Source organism: Cucurbita moschata, unplaced genomic scaffold, assembly GCF_002738365.1.
Source record: "Cucurbita moschata cultivar Rifu unplaced genomic scaffold, Cmos_1.0 Cmo_Scf00013, whole genome shotgun sequence".
NCBI classification, from domain to species: Eukaryota; Viridiplantae; Streptophyta; class Magnoliopsida; order Cucurbitales; family Cucurbitaceae; genus Cucurbita; species Cucurbita moschata.
Window position 1 is genome coordinate 4,348,341 of NW_019268529.1, and position 17,908 is coordinate 4,366,248.

A 17,908-nucleotide genomic window follows, 5' to 3' on the forward strand; every position below is an offset into this window, starting at 1 on the left:
TGGGATATATATATATATATATATATATATATATATATATATATATATATTTAGAAGAAAAAGAAAAAAAAAAAAAAAAAGGGTTAGGTGCATTGAAGCTAAAGATTTTGATATTGTACTATGTGTATTTGCACATGAATTGAATATATAATTACAAGCATCCAATGAAAAATCAAAATCAATTGATTCCCCACTTTTTATTTTATTTTATTTCTCTCTCTTCCAGGTGCATTTATTTTTATTTTTAAATGGTAGGACGGGACGAAAAGAGAAACCACACAAAAAGAGAATGAGCATATAGAAGAAAATCTGGAATGAAAACAACAAGAACCACGCAATTATTGTGGGCCTTTGATATGTCTGATCAAGAAAGAGGTGTACACAGATTGGATTAAGGTAGAAAAATCTTTTGGATCAACTCGAAATTTTAAGTTAGTTCAGTTGATGACCTAAGCTACTCAAATGGAGTTCACGATGTTCGTTTTTTTAATTATTAAAAAATTATATTTATTTAAGTTATTTAGATCACCAACTCAACTGTCCTAAAATTTCAAATGTGTCAAAAAAAAATCAAACTCAATCCAATTTGGATATACTTTATTCATAGAGAATAAAATTAAGTTGAAAATGAAATAATAATATTAAATAAATCAATAAATTAAAACTAAACCTTATCTCATGACATGACTTTTTTTTCTATTAAATAATTAAGGGATTGGTCCACGTGTAATCTTTTATCCAATCCACACATGTTTTTTTTTTCACATAATAATAATTATAATAAATCCAGCAAAAATTTATAAATTCAAAATAAATCACTCCATGACAAGAACATGGGATGGGTCTTGCATCCAAAGTCAAGTTATTCCCTTTGCTCTAAAATTTTAATTGAATATAATATTCAAAATTAGAAAAATAAATAAATAATTTTACCATTGAATTATTGAATATTTTGGACTAATTTGACTAACTTTTGAGCGTTTGAATTTTTTCAAAAGCTCCAGATTTTGTTAATGGAAAGAGTCAGATTTTGACCATATTACAGACTATTGGTTTGAAACGATATTCTAAATATTTAAATTTAAAAAAATTAATTAAGAAGTTATTAATTAATATACTCCTTTTTAATATTTAATTATATCAATTAATACAAACTAAAATTGTAATGAGGGTTAAATCTTTTGTAATTATGATTATTTAAGAGTAAAGTATTATTGTTTGGAGGGTATTTTCGTAATTGCACACAACTAGATGGCAAAAATGGCGATTGCAGTTTCCCACTCGCTCTGTTAAATGCTTCTCAGGTGGTTCGCAGAGGACTCCCCCTTCGCTATTCTCTCTCAAAATGACTCTGGTTTGAAGTGAACTCCAGCCGGAAGATTCTTCAAGCGAGGTGAGTTTAACAATTTGCTTCATTATGATGAAGCTATGAAATTCTTCTTGTTTAGTTTAATTCGATGTAACTTCTGGGAATCGCAAGTGTTTGTTTGATGGTTTGTGGAATCTGTTCTTCATTTGTTTGTAGGTATTTGCATTTTCTTGCCTGATTTAGTATTGTTGCTAAAGGATTTGGATGGAAATGAGAATTTCTGGCCTAAATTGGCTGCCGTTCTGTTTTTATGCTCTGTTTTCTTTGTAGCATTTTTGTGGAGGTCGATTCCTTGAACAATTTTGCTCTCATATTTTTTGCTGTGTAACGAATTAAGTTGTTAGAATTGTTTCTTACTGTTTGTTTGTTTGTTCGTTCATGACTCTCTCTTTACTTTGCGAATTGGGTTTGAATTTTCTAGGGATTGATGGTAGATGTTATGAAACAGTATCGAATTTCGATGCTAGCGGTTTCATGTGTGAATAGCTAAAGTTGAATGATGATCTGGTGGGGGATATAGACGAATACGTGGAAAGGTATAATCATGAGTCACCAAACTGATTTAAAATATTCCTTCATGCTTTTTAAATTGCTTTTTCTTAAGTAGAAAGTATAAAGTTAATATCAACTAGAATTGGTGGCTTTGATAAATTTGATTTCTCTAAATTGTAAGTTCGGATGATTCTTTGGACTGACAGGATTCTCTTAGCAATTTCTTTGTTTTCAACTTTGATCTAATGGATGAATCAAACTTGAAAAATGTCTTCCCTGGTGTTCCTTGCTGGTTTTCGTCCTTTCTGTAAACTGTCTTGTGTATTGACTATTGTGAGAACCGACGTCGGTTGGAGAGGAGAATGAACATTCCTTATAAGGGTGTGGAAACCTCTCCCTCATAGAGCATCTTAAAAACTTGGGGAAGCCCGAAAGGAAAAGTCCAAAGAGGACAATATCTGCTAGTGGTGGACTTGGACTGTTACAAATGGTATCAAAGCCAGACACCAGGCGATGTGCCAGGACACTGGCCCCAAGGGGGTGGATTGTGAGAACCCACATCAGTTGGAGAGGAGAACGAAACATTCCTTATAATGGCGTAGAAAACTCTCTCTATTACACATCACACATGTTTTAAAAACCTTTGAGGGGAAGCCCAAAAAGAAAAGCCGAAGAAGGACAATATCTGCTAGCAGTGGGCTTGGATTGTTACAGAACTATAGAGCATATGACCCTTTGTACCTCTTAATTCTGAGTTCTCTTTTTATGGGTCGGCTTGGTGCTAATATTTTTATAGGTTGAATTGAGAGAATCTGTGGCAGCTTGAGTTAGATGGCTTGAGCTTGTTTGAACTTTGAAGTATGCTATCTATCTTATGTTTGCTGGCTTCTGCTGGACTTTAGATCAGTAATAAACTCATATGAGAATGACTGTTTTGAGTCGATATGTTATCCGATGCTGTCATGGGTACCCATGATGCTGATTTTAGTTCATATGTGTAGTAACTTAGGATAAAGATTTGGAAAACGGCAGCTCTTGGAGCAAGGATCTTGAATACTCTTAGCTTCTGTGGAGATAAAAGTAGTCCTGTTCAGTAGACGCTTTGTAAAATGCAAGCTTCTCAGCTTCATAGAGGTCAACATATGTCGAAAAGACTGTGTTATCAGCCACTTCAAGGAGTGGATGCCTACTGTGTCTCCCAATTTCAAACTTTAGGTCGCCAATTATATACCAATGCTGGCAACGAAAGAGCTCAGTTCAATCTTCAAGACATCAGTGATCGGTACTGCACTTTGGAGTCGTCCTCGGGAAGCCACGGTTATGCAACTCGCAGCTCGACATCGACCGTCACTTTCTCATCCAATGGGAGTCCTGCTGATCAGCATAATTCCCCTGACAATACGTATGGCTCACCAGTAAGCGGATCCTGCATAACAGATGATATTAGTGATTTTAGGCACAAACTGCTGGAATTGGAAACTGTGATGCTTGGCCCTGATTCTGATATAATTGATAGTTTTGATAGTTTCTACCAGGAAGGAACAGAGAATTCAGAAGTGGGAAGTTGGGGACAAGTGATGGATGCTATCACTAAAGGGAACTTAAAAAAGATCCTAATAGCTTGTGCTAAGGCCGTGTCCGATAATGATGCCTTAATGGCACAATGGCTTATGGATGAACTGCGCAAGATGGTGTCGGTTCGGGGTGAACCGATGCAGAGATTGGGAGCTTATATGTTGGAGGGGCTGGTTGCACGGTCAGCCTTCTCAGGCAGTAGCATCTATAAATCTTTGAGATGCAAGGAACCAGCAAGCATGGAGCTCCTCTCTTATATGCATGTTTTGTACGATGTTTGCCCGTATTTCAAATTTGGATACATGTCTGCAAATGGTGCCATTGCAGAAGCCATGAAAGATGAAGATAGAGTACACATTATTGATTTCCAAATCTCTCAGGGTACTCAATGGATCACTTTGATTCAAGCTTTTGCAGGCAGGCCTGGTGGACCGCCTCACATTCGTATAACTGGCATAGACGATCCTGCATCAGCTCACGCTCGGAGAGGCGGCCTAGATATCGTTGGGATGAGGCTTTCCAAGTTAGCAAAGTTATTTAATGTCCCATTTGAGTTTCACTCGGCTGCCATCTCTGGCTGCGACGTTCAGCAGAAAGACTTGGGAATTCGACGAGGGGAGGCTTTAGCAGTGAACTTTGCATTCATGCTACACCATATGCCAGATGAGAGCGTAAGCACCGAAAACCATCGAGATCGGCTATTGAGGCTGGTTAAGGGTCTGTCTCCAAAGGTAGTGACGCTTGTTGAACAAGAATCCAACACGAACACCGCTGCATTCTTTCCCCGGTTCATCGAAACGCTGGATTACTACAACGCCATGTTCGAATCAATCGACGTTACTCTTCCAAGGCAGCACAAGGAACGAATCAACATCGAGCAGCATTGTCTAGCCAGGGAAGTTGTCAACATACTAGCATGTGAAGGGGCAGAGAGAGTAGAACGACACGAGCTACTCGGAAAGTGGCGACTGCGATTCTCAATGGCAGGATTCACTCCCTACCCATTAAGCTCTTTGGTGAATGCTACCATAAAAACGTTATTAGATAACTATTCTAACAGGTATAGGCTTGAAGAGAAAGAAGGGGCTCTATATCTAGGCTGGATGGATAGGGATTTGGTTGCTTCTTGTGCATGGAAGTGAAAATGTAGCCATGGTTTACAGGAACTAGCCATTAGAAACCAAGGGGGGCGCATGTTTTTTTGAGTTCCATTAGATGCTGAGACAAAACGTTCACTTGTCGTTAACAAAATGTATTGCCAAGAACTTTCCTTGTCTGGTGATGGTAAATGTTTTCTATATGTACGCTATGTTGAGATGAGTTAACTTCCACCGAGGGTCGTACCGTTCTGTCTTGTATGACTAACCCACATAGACACCGTAATTAGTTTAGACTTGGGGTTGCTCTCGTTATGTTCAGTAGTGTTCTGTCTTGTATGACTAACCCACATAGACAGTGTAGGTGGTTTAGACTTGGAGTTGCTCTCGTTATATTCAGTTAGATTATTTGCATGAGACACTTTTTGAGATCCTACATCGATTAGAGAGGAGAATGAAACATTTCTTATAAGGGAGTGGAAACTTCTCCTTAGCATACGCATTTTAAAATCGTGAGGCTGGCGACAATAAGTGATGGGTCAAAGTGGACAATATCTATTAGCGATGGGCTTAGGTTGCTATAAATAGTACTAGCGCCAGGCACCGAGCAATATACCAGCGAGGACGCTTACCCTCAAGAGGGGGTGGATTATGAGATCCCACATCGGTTGGAGATGAGAACAAAGCATTCCTTATAAGGTGTAGAAACCTCTCCCTAGCAGACGCGTTTTAAACTGTGAGGCTGACAACGATATGTAACGGGTCAAAGTTGACAATATCTATTAGCGGTGAATTTGGGCCGTTACACTTTTTGTTGGGATAAACTTAGGTATATCATGTGGTCGCCAACTAACATCTTGTGGCACTTGGTTTACCATAATTGATTCACATAGATACCATATCGTTAACACGGCTCTTTATGAGAAACACTCGGACTCTTTATCAACACCAATTAAGAAGATATTACAAAACAATTCGTAGAACGCTACTGTACTTTGTTTTGCTTGAAACGGCTTGAAATTTCTTGAGATAAAACTCAATGGGAAGGTATTTACAACTAGCGTAAATCATTTTGGTGAAACAAAGTAGGTAGGTATCTTTATTCCTGAAATACTTAAATCATTTTTACAAATATTATATTTATTAGACAACCGACTCATATAATTTTTGAGTTTGACTTTATTGTGCTAGGGGTGATATTTCAACCATATTTGGTCCAATGATAGTATAGTAATGAAGGGATCGACTGCACTTCTAAAATGATTTAGCTAAAATAAAGTTAAAGCTATCAAACAGGCCCTAACCCAGCAAGTACGTTAGTTGTAGTAGCAACTCTTTTAACGCCTAGTTTAATAAGTCGGGTAGTTATCCGAACCATCATGAAAAAAACAAAATTGTACAATACAATCATGTGAATGGGTTGCATAGATTGAAAGACTCAATTTCATGGGCATAGGCAACCCATGAAATCCGCTTCCTCCATGCGTGAACCTCTTCAATTTCTACACCTTTTTCAACGGATTTTTCTGTACAAACATTATTAAAAGTTTAATAATTAAAAAAAAAAAAAAAAAAAAAAAAAAAANTTTTCCTTTGTGAATCAAGATCTGAAATCTTGATATATTCATCTAGGAACAACTCTACACATGATCTGTGAAGAAGTTTGGCTGAGACCTCAACCCGAAGGCGGAGATCCGAGAGTCGTCCGAGAATGGTGAGCAAAATTCCGACCTTCTTAACTCATCCGGTAGTTAAGCAAAAATTACGAAAAAATACGAGGACATAGCCCGTAACACGATCTAAAACTTTTACGAAGGAATCATGTCAATCCGATCTACGGATCGAAAGATATAAAAATTGGAAAAGAGGGTTGTGTTTAGGTTTTCAGAGGGCAGAGAAGAAAGAAGGAAAAAAAAAAAAAAAAAAAAAAAAAAAAAAAACCCACATAAAAACTTCACGCTACTTCTAATTCAATTAAAGTTGCTCGCATATTGATTTTTTAAAGAGTTCCTTTTTAATATTTTAATTTTATAATTAATACGTCCAATCCAATTATAGAGTAATTTAAAATTCAATTTTATATTTAATGAGTAATTGAGTTAAATTGCAAATTTATGGTTCAAAAAAGGTGAGAATTTCTTCAGTATAATTTGAGGTTAAGACTCTCATATAAACTATTTACGAGTGTTTTATCAATTATAGGATTTATAATATTCAAAATTTAACATAGTTTTTAAATCTTTTTTTTATATATATTTTTGGTGATAAAATAAGAAAATTATAACATAAAAATAGGGTTTATAAGGTTAATTTTTTAAAAATAATTATCTTGATTATTAAATATAAAATATGAAATTATATTACAAGTTTTGTTAAAATTAAAAAAAAACAATTAAAATTATTAATTTGAAAGTCCACGATATTTCATTATTAGAAAGTCAATGTAGGGAAGGGAAGGCGTTGGATTATAGGACACGTAAATTGGCGAATGCCATTTTGAAAAGTTAAAGGTCAAGACTACGTCGTTTTGGCGTTTTGATCGGGATTGCGCGCCACGTATAAATGGAGAACGACCCTGCCGCCTCGACTTGACGCAGGAAAAACCAACTGAACGGAAGAGAGAGAGAGAGGGAAGTTTTTTTTTTTTCTCGCTCCGTTTCTTTGGAGATTTCCGTCCGGCATCAACACCAAGGTATTCTTCTTCTTCTTCTTCTTCCTCGTTTTGTTTCTCCTTCAAATTTTCAGGTGCCTTAATGATCTGTCTCGTTTCAAGAGCTAACTCGTAATTTTTCGTGTTAATTGGCATGTTTAATAGGTTCTATTTTCTTTTCTTTTTTTGTCAATGTCTTTACCTTTAGGTTTTGCGTTTGCAATTTTTCATTTTCTGTAATCAAGTTGATCTTTGCGTTTCTTCCGCTTTATCTGTATATATGATTTTCGATACGTGAACCGGAAAGCCTCAAATCTGCTTTTTCAGCTTTTTGAAATGGTTTCCCGGCGATTTTTCTGATTTCTTGCTCATCGGACTTTATCATTGTCCTTAATTTTGTCTCTTGAAGTCCGTTTCATTTTCAAATGGTAATGCATGAGTATTTTGTTGCTCAAACCTCTCGTAGTCATTTTAATTATTGTTTTTGTTGTAATTCCAAAATAATAGCAAGATGAAGAATTGCCGAAGAAGCAGTCAGGATATTTCTTTCAACTATCCGTTTTGGTTTTAATACGAATGATATTTTTCGGGTTGTAATAGTAATGTCAGGACTCTGTACTTCCGTTATATCGATGGTTTTTAGATATTTTATTAGAAATTATTGGATTAAGGTGAAGCTGGGTTAGCTGTATCAATAATCAAGTTTATGAATGTGAGGATTATACTCTGTCGCATTCCTTTTAGGATTCAGCTGCCAGCTCTTAGTTTATTATCTGGTTGGGTTCATATTCTCCTTTGTTCGTTTTTTTTTCTTTTAAATACCTCTTGGATCTTTATAAATGTCACTGTCATTTTAGACCCCAACACTGCTCTAATTTTCTCAACTCACTTCAAATTTGAAACTCTTTACAGATGCCAGCTGATAATTCAATTCCATTTGACAGAGATGCCGAGCCTTTTGTTGAGGTCGATCCAACTGGAAGGTTTGGACGATACGATGATCTTCTTGGGTCTGGAGCAGTGAAGAAAGTATATCGGGCATTTGATCAGGAGGAAGGTATAGAGGTTGCTTGGAATCAGGTTCGATTGAGGAAATTCAGTGGGGATCCAGTGTTCATCAACCGCTTGAGATCGGAGGTTCAGCTGCTGAGCACGTTGAGTAACGATTATATCATAGTTTGCTACAGTGTTTGGAATGATGATGAGCACAATACGTTGAATTTCATTACCGAGGTGTGTACATCAGGAAATCTGAGGGATTATCGTAAGAAACATCGACATGTGTCAATTAAGGCCTTGAAGAAGTGGTCAAAGCAGGTACTTGAGGGATTGGATTATCTTCATAATCATGAGCCTTGCATTATTCATCGAGATCTCAACTGCAGTAACATATTTGTCAATGGGAATATTGGTCAGGTATTTGCTTCACTCTTGATAATGCTACTATTTCTAACCTAAGATAAATTTTGCAGATGACTTTTCTTTTTTTCGGTTTTTATATTCTTGATCATTATTTTAGGTGCAAGCAAATCACCTTTTGTGGAAATTCAAAAAAAATGCCGATGACTCATTAAAAGATTTGCCTGAGCTGCTTGAATAATAGTCCATATGCTACACATGATTGTCGATTGACTTTGTACTGATTGAAGCTAAAACTGAGGTTATGATCAATTAAAAGATTTGTCGATTGGCTTTGTCAAATCTCCCTTGTTCACAAGAACGTGCATGTGGTTAGACAAATTCATTTTAGAACATTGTTTCCTGAATCCAAGTATTAACTATATAATCTCAAATTTGCCTGCGAGTCTATATGATTCCCAAAATAAGATTAAACCACAAGTATCCAATAGTACATCCAATTGTTTATCTTTGTGGTGTTTTGAAGCGTGATTACACTCATGTTTACAGGTGAAAATAGGTGATCTAGGTTTTGCAGCTATAGTTGGCAAGAGTCATGCTGCGCACTCAATCATAGGCACACCGGAGTATATGGCACCAGAACTGTACGAGGAAGATTACACAGAGATGGTGGATATATACTCTTTTGCGATGTGTTTGCTTGAGATGGTCACGATGGAGATACCATACAGTGAATGTGATAGTATTGCCAAGATATACAAGAAGGTGACGACTGGAATAAAACCCCAAGCATTAAACAAAGTGACAAATGATGAAGTCAGGGCTTTCATTGAGAAGTGCATTGCACAACCAAGGGCAAGGCCTACCACTTCTGAACTTCTCAAGGACCCCTTCTTCGATGAAGTCAGGGATGAAGATTCCGAACAGAGTTATTAGAGGAGAAGCACTTTTAACCAGAGATTTTAAGACGTGTTTCCTCTACCCGTGCCACCACCGACCGATGAGCATGAAGGTTTTTCTCTTTTTCATACTGCACTTCAGTTTTTTCCCATTTCTGTAATTCATTTCTCGTCACTGGATTCTTGTCAATGACTTCACGTCTATGGAATGATATCTTGGATTTGCCGAGGCAAGCAATAAAATTCTTTTCCCTTGTAGCCATCTCTGGGACTCTTCTGTTTTGGATGAATTACATATCCTATTTCCAGAAATGCACAGGCGAAAGCAAAGCATTTTGCCTAAAAACTAAGATAAGTGGTGGATTTTAGACAAGGGAAAGAAGTGCCTCTAGATTTGAGCCAGTTCTAATAGCACGAGATCCCAGGACGTTCTTGGAAGATTGTATGACTTCTTGTCCATTGGCATAGAGCTGGCGGCACACCAGCATGTAGACATCAGCCCCGGCGGTAAGCTCGGTTCTTGTCTCCTCTGTCTTTCTTAAGGCAAAGAAGCCTCTTTTACCACAAAGTTCACATCTGGCTGTCAACTTTGTTACTGTGTCAGCCAAGGGTATAAGATCGTTCTGAACCAAACTCTAACATGCCAATCCCATCACTAGCAAATATTGTCTGATTGGTCTGTTACGTATCGTCTTTAGCTTTATGGTTTTAAAATGCGTCTGCTAGAGAGAGGTTTCCGCACTCTTATAAGGAATGCTTCGTTCTTCTCTCTAATCGATATAAGATCTCATAGTCTACCCCCTTGGGGGCTCAGCGTCCTTTTCGGACGTTTCCTTCCGAATTTTCCCTCAAGGTTTTCAAAACGTGTATGCTAGAGAGGTCTTCACACCTTTATAAGGAATGCTTCGTTTTCCTCTCCAACTGATGTGGGATTTCACTAACCACCTTCTTGAGGGCTAACGCTCTCTTTGGGATTTTCCTTATAGACTTCTCCTCAAAGTTTGTAAAACATGTTTTCACATCCTTATGAGGAATGTTTCGTTCTCCTCTCCAACCGCGGTAGGATCTCACAATTCACTCTCTTGGGGGCCAGCGTCCTCTTTGGGCTTTCCTTTTCGAACTTCCCTTCGAGGTTTTTAAAAGGTATTTGCTAGAGAGAGGTTTTCATACCTTAAAATGAATACTACCTTTCCCTCTTCAACCGATGGGGATCTCACACAAATCTCCCTCGCCCAGCAACAATAATGATCTTGCCATCTTTATCAGCAACATTGCAGCAAAAATCATAGAGATCATAGAAAAAGTGAGCTTCGTGAATGCCAATCAATCAAGCTGCCGAGAGCATGAAGATGGGTTAGAAAACAGAAGAAAAAAAACTCCAAACAAAACGATGCCAAAGAATTGATTGTTCAAACAAGATACCTTACCGAAAGCATCTCTCCAAACTTCCAAACTTATGTGGGAAAGACGACCAGCATGTAAATTTCTGCTCATCAACAGCGTACCTTGTGTCCTTAACTTGATCATCACGTCCTTAACTTGATCATCACCACATTTATGTTCATCGTAAACAAATTGAACACAAAAATCCACTAAACAAGGGATATAGATATAATTCATCATCAACTCGAGGTCTGTGTTTGAATTCTGTATCAATAATTTCGATTTTCTTGCTCTAATCTTTTTAAATATGTAGAGAATAGATAATTCCATTTTAAGAATAACCATTTACATTTAAAAACCCAATTTTTCTAGCAGATTCGGCTGTCTTTTACGGGACGACGATATGATCACATGAATGCTACATCATTTTTACATTTAAAACCCAATTTTTCTAGCAACCCAATTTTTCTAGCAGATTCAGCTGTCTTTTACGGGACAACGTAGGACGATATAATCACATGAATGCTACATCATTCATGAAAATTTTAAATTGAAAACTGCTTCGATTTCAAAATATACAAAGAAATTTGTTTCAAAATTTGGAGGGAAATTTGTTGGAGTAGTTTCAACATTTCAATTCCTTCAATATATATATAACCATTTAAATTGGTTGGATGGGCTTACTAAACATTAAATAAATTAAAAAAATTTAACCTGATCCATCAATAAATAATAATAAATCAATTTACAAAAATATATATAAATAAATAAAAATTTTGAAATATAATTTTTAATATAGGTAATAAAAATTAATTATATTTTAAAATAATATATTACCGGACTAATGACTCATATAAGTTTTAATAGAGTAATTTTGTATCATGTTTATTAGTTTAACTTAAAAATAAATAAATTTTTCAAAAAATTAGTAGACCTCAAAGAATTATTTTTTTTTAAGAAAAAAATATAAAATAAAAATATTACTATAAAGAAATTGCATGTAATTTATAATGGAATTAAGATTTGAAAATATAATATGTGAAAGGACAAAGATGACCCTTTGATAAGGCCACATATAGAAATAAATAAATACAAAAGGATAGTTTTGGTAATGAAAATTATATGCAAGTTTCAAAAAAATAATAACCACAAATGCATCTTGTGGTCCTTGTAATAACTAAAAATGTCTCAATTTTTAATGAATTTCATTTTAAATTATGAATATATATATATATATATATATATATATATATATATATATATATATATATATATAATATGGTTTTAATAAATTTAATTAATTATGGTCATTTTTATTAGTAAATAAATTTAATTAACATATCAAAATAACTAATAATTACTTAGTCTACAAATATTGAGGCTAATTTAGGCTGATATAAAATTTTATAGAATTTATAATTAATAAAAAAAACATAGGATAAATTGCAAGTATTATTTGATAAATGCAAATGTGTTGATTAGAGAGAAAATCCATTAACAAAAAATGTGAAAAGTCACCTTTATCAAAAGTTTATGTTAATTAATGGATATGATATGTGATTAATGAACTATAATCAAGTAAAACATAAAAATTAAAATTAAAAATAAAATTATTTTTGGAAGTATATATGGTTAGACTTAGTTTTCATTTATCATTTCAGAATTAGGTGTCATGCACGAGATTATATGTCCGCTCTTACATTTACTCGAAATTGAAAATTTCTCTACTGAAGACATAGTGTTAGCTCTCCACTGGCCTTGTGGCCTAAGTGAGCTACCTTGACGCAGCATGAGCGAGCGATGCAAGACGAGCAACTCGGGTGTCTTCCTATGAAAAAAGTCTTTCAAGTATAATACCGGACGACACAGGTGAGCTGATATTGTGCCCCAACTCGTGTGTCGAAGGTTGGATTATGCATCTGTTATCCGTAATTGATGTCGTAAATGATCTAGCATGGACATGAGAGAGTTCAATGCTCGATGAGAACCTGGATGGATGGATGTTCAAAATGTCCCGAAACATGGGATGACACCACGATGCATTGGTTGTGTTGTTGGAAACCGAGATGAGACGATGGGATGTGACGTTACATTGAGAGACCTTGGCCCCGAATAAAAGCAAGACCTAGTGTAGAGGTAAGTCGGTTGTTGATCATGCACACAATCGTGTATGGGCGAACAAGTTTGGATTTAACATAAGTGATGTTCAGTTGGCAAAGACAAACATCATCTAAGGTCCAACGAATCCACAAAATTAAGTAAAAATGAATACTGAGCTTGAGTTCTCTTTAATGTTTGTCATGAGCGTGCCAAGATCAAGACGCCACCAACCGTAATATCCATACACATCAAAATGATTAAGAATCGTGGTAAGGTGGATGGTTCATTATTGGATCGACGCCAAATTTAGAGAGTTTTATATTTTTAACTTGTACACGCCGAAATAAAACTCCGTCTTCAAATTCATGACTCGTGCCCGTAGCTTGGTAATCGCACCATCCTTCATCAAGACACTTCTATCTCGACTCTTGATAGTATATAATGGCCAACTCGCGTATAACACTACTCTTGTCCACACACAACCTATTTTCCCTTCTATGGCTGTGACACTAACACTTACAAGCTTTATGTTTCTCACGTTCGTTCTCTTTGTAGTGTACAGATTTGTTTAAACATAAATAAAATTTCCCGATCTGCTTGGAAACCGAATTTGATTTTCAAAAATCAAATTCTGTAAGGAAAAGTTCGGGACATAGTTTACAGAGAAGGATGAAAATGCCATCTCTCGCTGTCCTTATCATCGCTCTCAGATCTTAGCTTTGCCAGATTTGGCTTTCTGGGTCTTCGATAATCGGTCGGTTTTCTGGAAATCTGGACTTCATTTTTCGATCTTCTGAGGAATTCAATTCAGCTTGGATCCCGTTAATCCTTCTTTTGATTCAAATGTTTTCTGGGTTTCTCAGGTTTGTTGAATTTTCGGTCGAGCAATTGATCGACGATGGATCCAGTGTTCCCAAATTGATTTTTACAATATCTGTTCTCTCGGGATATACATTTCCTGGATTGCCTCTTGATTCAAATAAGGTACTGCTTCTGTTATTGATTTGTTATTCACCGGCATTTGATTCAATTTCCTCCTCCTCTTTGAGCTTCATGAACTTACGGATTACAATTCTTCAGCTTATGTTTATACACCGATCTTCTACTAGAATGAATCGCCATAGCTGATTTTGTCCCCCCACGAATTTTGGTCGACCCCCAGTTCATTATATTAACATCTGCAATCGATATTGAGAGTTTAAAATTCTTTTTCCTTTTTTATTTGAATCGAGTGGAAATGTATGAATGCTAGGACATCTGAGTGATATGGCTTGTGTTGCTGTGGTCTGTAGGAAAAAGGAAATGCAAACTGATAGCGGCAAGTTATTTGTTGGTGGAATATCTTGGGATACTGATGAAGAACGTCTTAAAGAGTATTTCAGTGCCTTTGGTGAGGTTGTAGAAGCTGTGATTATGAAGGATCGGATCACAGGTCGCGGTCGTGGCTTCGGCTTTATTGTTTTTGTTGATCCAAATGTTGCAGATAGAGTTGTAAGGGAGAAGCATAATATTGATGGAAGAATGGTGAGTGTTAAACCTTAGATGTGTATCTCAGGACCTGCAAAGATAGCTCATGACTCGAAACTCGAAACGTTTTGTTGAGTATTTATTCTCTTCCTTTTCGAAATTTTTGATTCCGTGAAGACTGAATTTCTTTTCCATATTAGCGTTTCAGCTTGCCTTCAATCACAATAGTCTGCATTCGCCATTTTTGTGCTATTTGAACTCGAGCTTCATTGTTGAGTTTTCTTCATCCTCAGGTTGAGGCTAAAAGGGCTGTTCCCAGGAATGACCAGAACATTGTAGGTAGAACCAGTGGTACCATTAATGTTTCTCCTAGTGCTGGACGAACTAAAAAGATATTTGTTGGGGGCTTAGCATCGACTGTTACAGAGAGCGAATTCAAGAGCTATTTTGATCAATTTGGGACAATTACAGATGTTGTGGTGATGTACGACCACAATACTCTTCGACCCAGAGGATTTGGGTTTATTACATATGATTCCGAAGACGCAGTAGATAAGGTTCTTATCAAGACTTTCCATGAACTGAATGGAAAAATGGTTGAAGTTAAGCGTGCAGTTCCGAAAGAGTTGTCACCAGGTCCTAGCCGTAGTCCACTTGGTGGATACAATTATGGTCAGAGTAGGGTCAATAGCTTCCTTAATGGTTATACTCAGGGGTACAGTTCGAGTACAATTGGAAGCTATGGTGTTAGAATGGATGGTAGATTTAGTCCGGTTTCTAGTGGTCGAAGTGTATTCACTCCATTTGGTTCAGGTTATGGAATGGGAGTGAACTTTGAGATTGGTTTAAACCCGGGGTACGGTGGAGCTTCCAATTTTGCCAATAATCTCAACTACGGGCGGGGACTGAGCCCGTATTATACTGGTAATTCTGATAGGTTTAGCAACATAGGTTTTGAAAGTGGCAATGGAGGAAACTCATCCTTCTTCAGCTCAGCAACTCAAAACTTGTGGGGAAGTGGAGGGCTCAACAATGGTTCAAACTCTGCCAATTCCAATGCTCATTTGGGATCAGCAAGCGGCATCATCGGAGGAAATGCATTTGCCAATTCTGGAGTTAACTGGAGTAGTTCTGGAATCTCGTCTCAAGCGGGAGGAAATCATATTTTTAGTAACTCCGGGAGTCTAAATTATGGAGGTGTTGACAGTGGTTATACTCTTGGAGCTGGAGGGTATGGGAGGAACAGTGGTACCGTCTTGCCTCCAACGTCATCATTTTCTACCTCTGTTGGTTTTGACGGGTCCTTGGCCGATTTCTACAGTGCTAATTACAGTGATCCCACGTGGGGACCTTCCAATTTTGAAAGAGATGGATCTGGACCCATTGGTTATGGACTTGGCAATGCTGCTTCAGATGTCTCATCCAGAAGCTCTCCTGGTTTCATTGGTGGTCAAAGCGTTAATAGGAGGCAGTCGAGCAGAGGTTAGAGCCAATGATTCAAAATTTATGCAATGCCACTTTCAATTTGTTTTAGTCGTATCTCCCGATTTCTCTCGTCACAAATTTTGTTTTCCAAATGCTCTGATCATGAATTATATTTTGTTTTTGCATCTCACCGAAAGCTATCATAGCACATTTCAATTCTGCACTTGATGATCAAGATCTTAGATAGCACATTTCAATTCTGCACTTGATGATCAAGATCTTAGATAGCACATTTCAATAGTATACATGAATGTTTTGAGTTGCCAACCAAGAAAACTCATATTGTTAAGTTAGCTGCCATATTTCTACATTTTCTTTTATATAGTCAGAGTGGGAAAGATGTATGCTCAATATTGTCCTTTTCGTTATAAGAATGTTTGGTAGCTCCCAATGAACCTTATCATGAATGTCGGGATGTAACGGCCCAAATCCACCGCTAGCAGATATTGTCCTTTTTGGGGTTTCCCTTCAAGGTTTTTAAAACGTGTCTGCTAGGGAGAGGTTTCCACACCCTTATAGAGAATGTTTCGTTCTCCTCCTCAACCAACATGGGATCTCACACGGGAGATATTTGGTGCTTGGATCTTGTGTTTGATAATATATTGTCTAATGACGTTAGATATGAGGAATTAAAACATTATTCCTGCATGTTGGTTTGTATTATTGCAATGTCTGGCTTAAGTGGCTGTTTTCTTGGGTTACCAGAAAAAAGAAGGAAACATGATTTGCATCAATTCAAATTGTTTTTTCTTTTTCATGGATAAGTTTATTTATCTCATTGCCTTGTATATGATGATTGAATTTTTACTGGTCCTGTTTGTATGCTCTGTGTTCACATGTGCATATATGCGAGCCTGAAGCCGTGCGGCTCACTCATTTGAACTCAACAAGTAGAATTTTCGTCTTTGACACACACTGGTAAGCATGGTTGTTCCTTCAAACAACCCAAATCACCGCTAGCAGATATTATCCTCTTTGGGCTTTTCCTTACGGACTTTCCCTCAAAGTTCTTAAAACGTGTCTCCTAGGGAGAGGTTTCCACACCCTTATAAAGAATTCTAACTTCTCCCCAACCGATGTGGGATCTCACGATTCGCCTCCCTTCAAGGTTCAGTGTCCTCACTGGCACTCGTTCCCTTCTCCAATCGATGTGGGACTCCCAATCCACCCCCCTTCAAGACCTAGCGTCCTTGTTGGCACACCGCCTCGTGTCCACCTCCTTCGGGGTTCAACCTCCTCGCTGGCACATTGTCCGATATCTGGCTCTAATACTGTAACAGCCCAAACCACTAGCAGATATTGTCCTCTTTGGAATTTCCCTTTCGGACTTCCCCTTAAGATATTTAAAACTTGTCTCCTAGGAAAAGGTTTCAACACCCTTATAAAGAATGCTAAGTTCTCCTCCCCAACCGATGTGGGATCCCACGTCATCACGCAAACCTAAAGTTGAGTAGTGAAATTATGCCTTTACAATGTCCTAACGAGCGTACTGGGCAATAAGTAAATTTAGTACAGCCTCTTTGAAAGCTTTCATTAGCAAGTGTCAGCTGAAATCACAAACGCTACCAGATTATCTGTGATGTTGAATTGAATTTAGGATACCGAAGCTGAATGATCTCGTTGTAGCGTTATTCTTATTCCTTCTTTTATATATATGTACTTTTATGGTAAAAAGGAAATGAGATGCATTAGAAATGGAGTGAGAGAATATTCTCTGATATTAACTGCAGTCTCCTCCTCATTTTTGCTTCAGGAAACACTACCTAGGAATGATCGGATATGTCAACATAGTAGATGAAGATAATTGGTGAAGCATGTGAAGTTGCGGGCCAATCATAGAATATTCAGTTCAATTACCCTACAAAAAAGAAAAAAGGAAAAAAGAAGAATTATCTAAAGCTAACTGAGTGCAGATGCTGAGAACCAATCTTAAAGGTATTTAGAGCCACTTGGGATTTTGTGTCCAGGTTTGAGTTTTGATTAGAATTTGTTCTTTCTTTTGGTTTTTTTTTTTTTTTTTTTTTTTTTTTTT

At 36.9% G+C, this 17,908-nt stretch overlaps 3 protein-coding genes across 6 annotated transcripts in view; all 3 read left to right on the forward strand.

Moving 5' to 3' along the window:
- Positions 1–1,294: 1,294 nt before the first annotated feature.
- Positions 1,295–4,854, forward strand: LOC111451477 (scarecrow-like transcription factor PAT1). Of its 3 annotated transcripts, none has more exons than XM_023091918.1 (3): positions 1,302–1,393; positions 1,791–1,905; positions 2,863–4,854. In XM_023091918.1, the coding sequence occupies exon 3, from the start codon at positions 2,971–2,973 to the stop codon at positions 4,576–4,578; it is 1,608 nt and encodes a 535-aa protein (XP_022947686.1). In that variant the 5' UTR covers positions 1,302–1,393; positions 1,791–1,905; positions 2,863–2,970; the 3' UTR covers positions 4,579–4,854. The 3 variants fall into 3 exon arrangements, with proteins under 3 accessions (XP_022947685.1, XP_022947686.1, XP_022947687.1); XM_023091919.1 differs by having other exon boundaries at positions 1,348–1,393; positions 1,818–1,905; XM_023091917.1 differs by lacking the exon at positions 1,791–1,905 and having other exon boundaries at positions 1,295–1,393.
- A 2,250-nt stretch (positions 4,855–7,104) lies between these two features.
- LOC111450971 (probable serine/threonine-protein kinase WNK11) lies at positions 7,105–9,703 on the forward strand. Of its 2 annotated transcripts, XM_023091175.1 has the most exons (4): positions 7,115–7,225; positions 7,691–7,959; positions 8,096–8,599; positions 9,092–9,703. In XM_023091175.1, the coding sequence occupies exons 3-4, from the start codon at positions 8,096–8,098 to the stop codon at positions 9,476–9,478; spliced, it is 891 nt and encodes a 296-aa protein (XP_022946943.1). In that variant the 5' UTR covers positions 7,115–7,225; positions 7,691–7,959; the 3' UTR covers positions 9,479–9,703. The 2 variants fall into 2 exon arrangements, with proteins under 2 accessions (XP_022946942.1, XP_022946943.1); XM_023091174.1 differs by lacking the exon at positions 7,691–7,959 and having other exon boundaries at positions 7,105–7,225.
- Positions 9,704–13,388: 3,685 nt separating this feature from the next.
- The window catches only part of LOC111451738 (heterogeneous nuclear ribonucleoprotein 1-like), a 5,894-nt gene continuing 1,374 nt past the window's right edge, over positions 13,389–17,908 (forward strand). Inside the window, exons 1-5 of the mRNA XM_023092272.1 lie at positions 13,389–13,678; positions 13,788–13,908; positions 14,217–14,448; positions 14,685–15,873; positions 17,630–17,811. Coding sequence (XP_022948040.1) covers positions 14,227–14,448; positions 14,685–15,873; positions 17,630–17,643 — 1,425 coding nt within the window. The 5' untranslated portion in view covers positions 13,389–13,678; positions 13,788–13,908; positions 14,217–14,226 and the 3' untranslated portion in view covers positions 17,644–17,811. The remainder of the gene's footprint in view (positions 13,679–13,787; positions 13,909–14,216; positions 14,449–14,684; positions 15,874–17,629; positions 17,812–17,908) is intronic.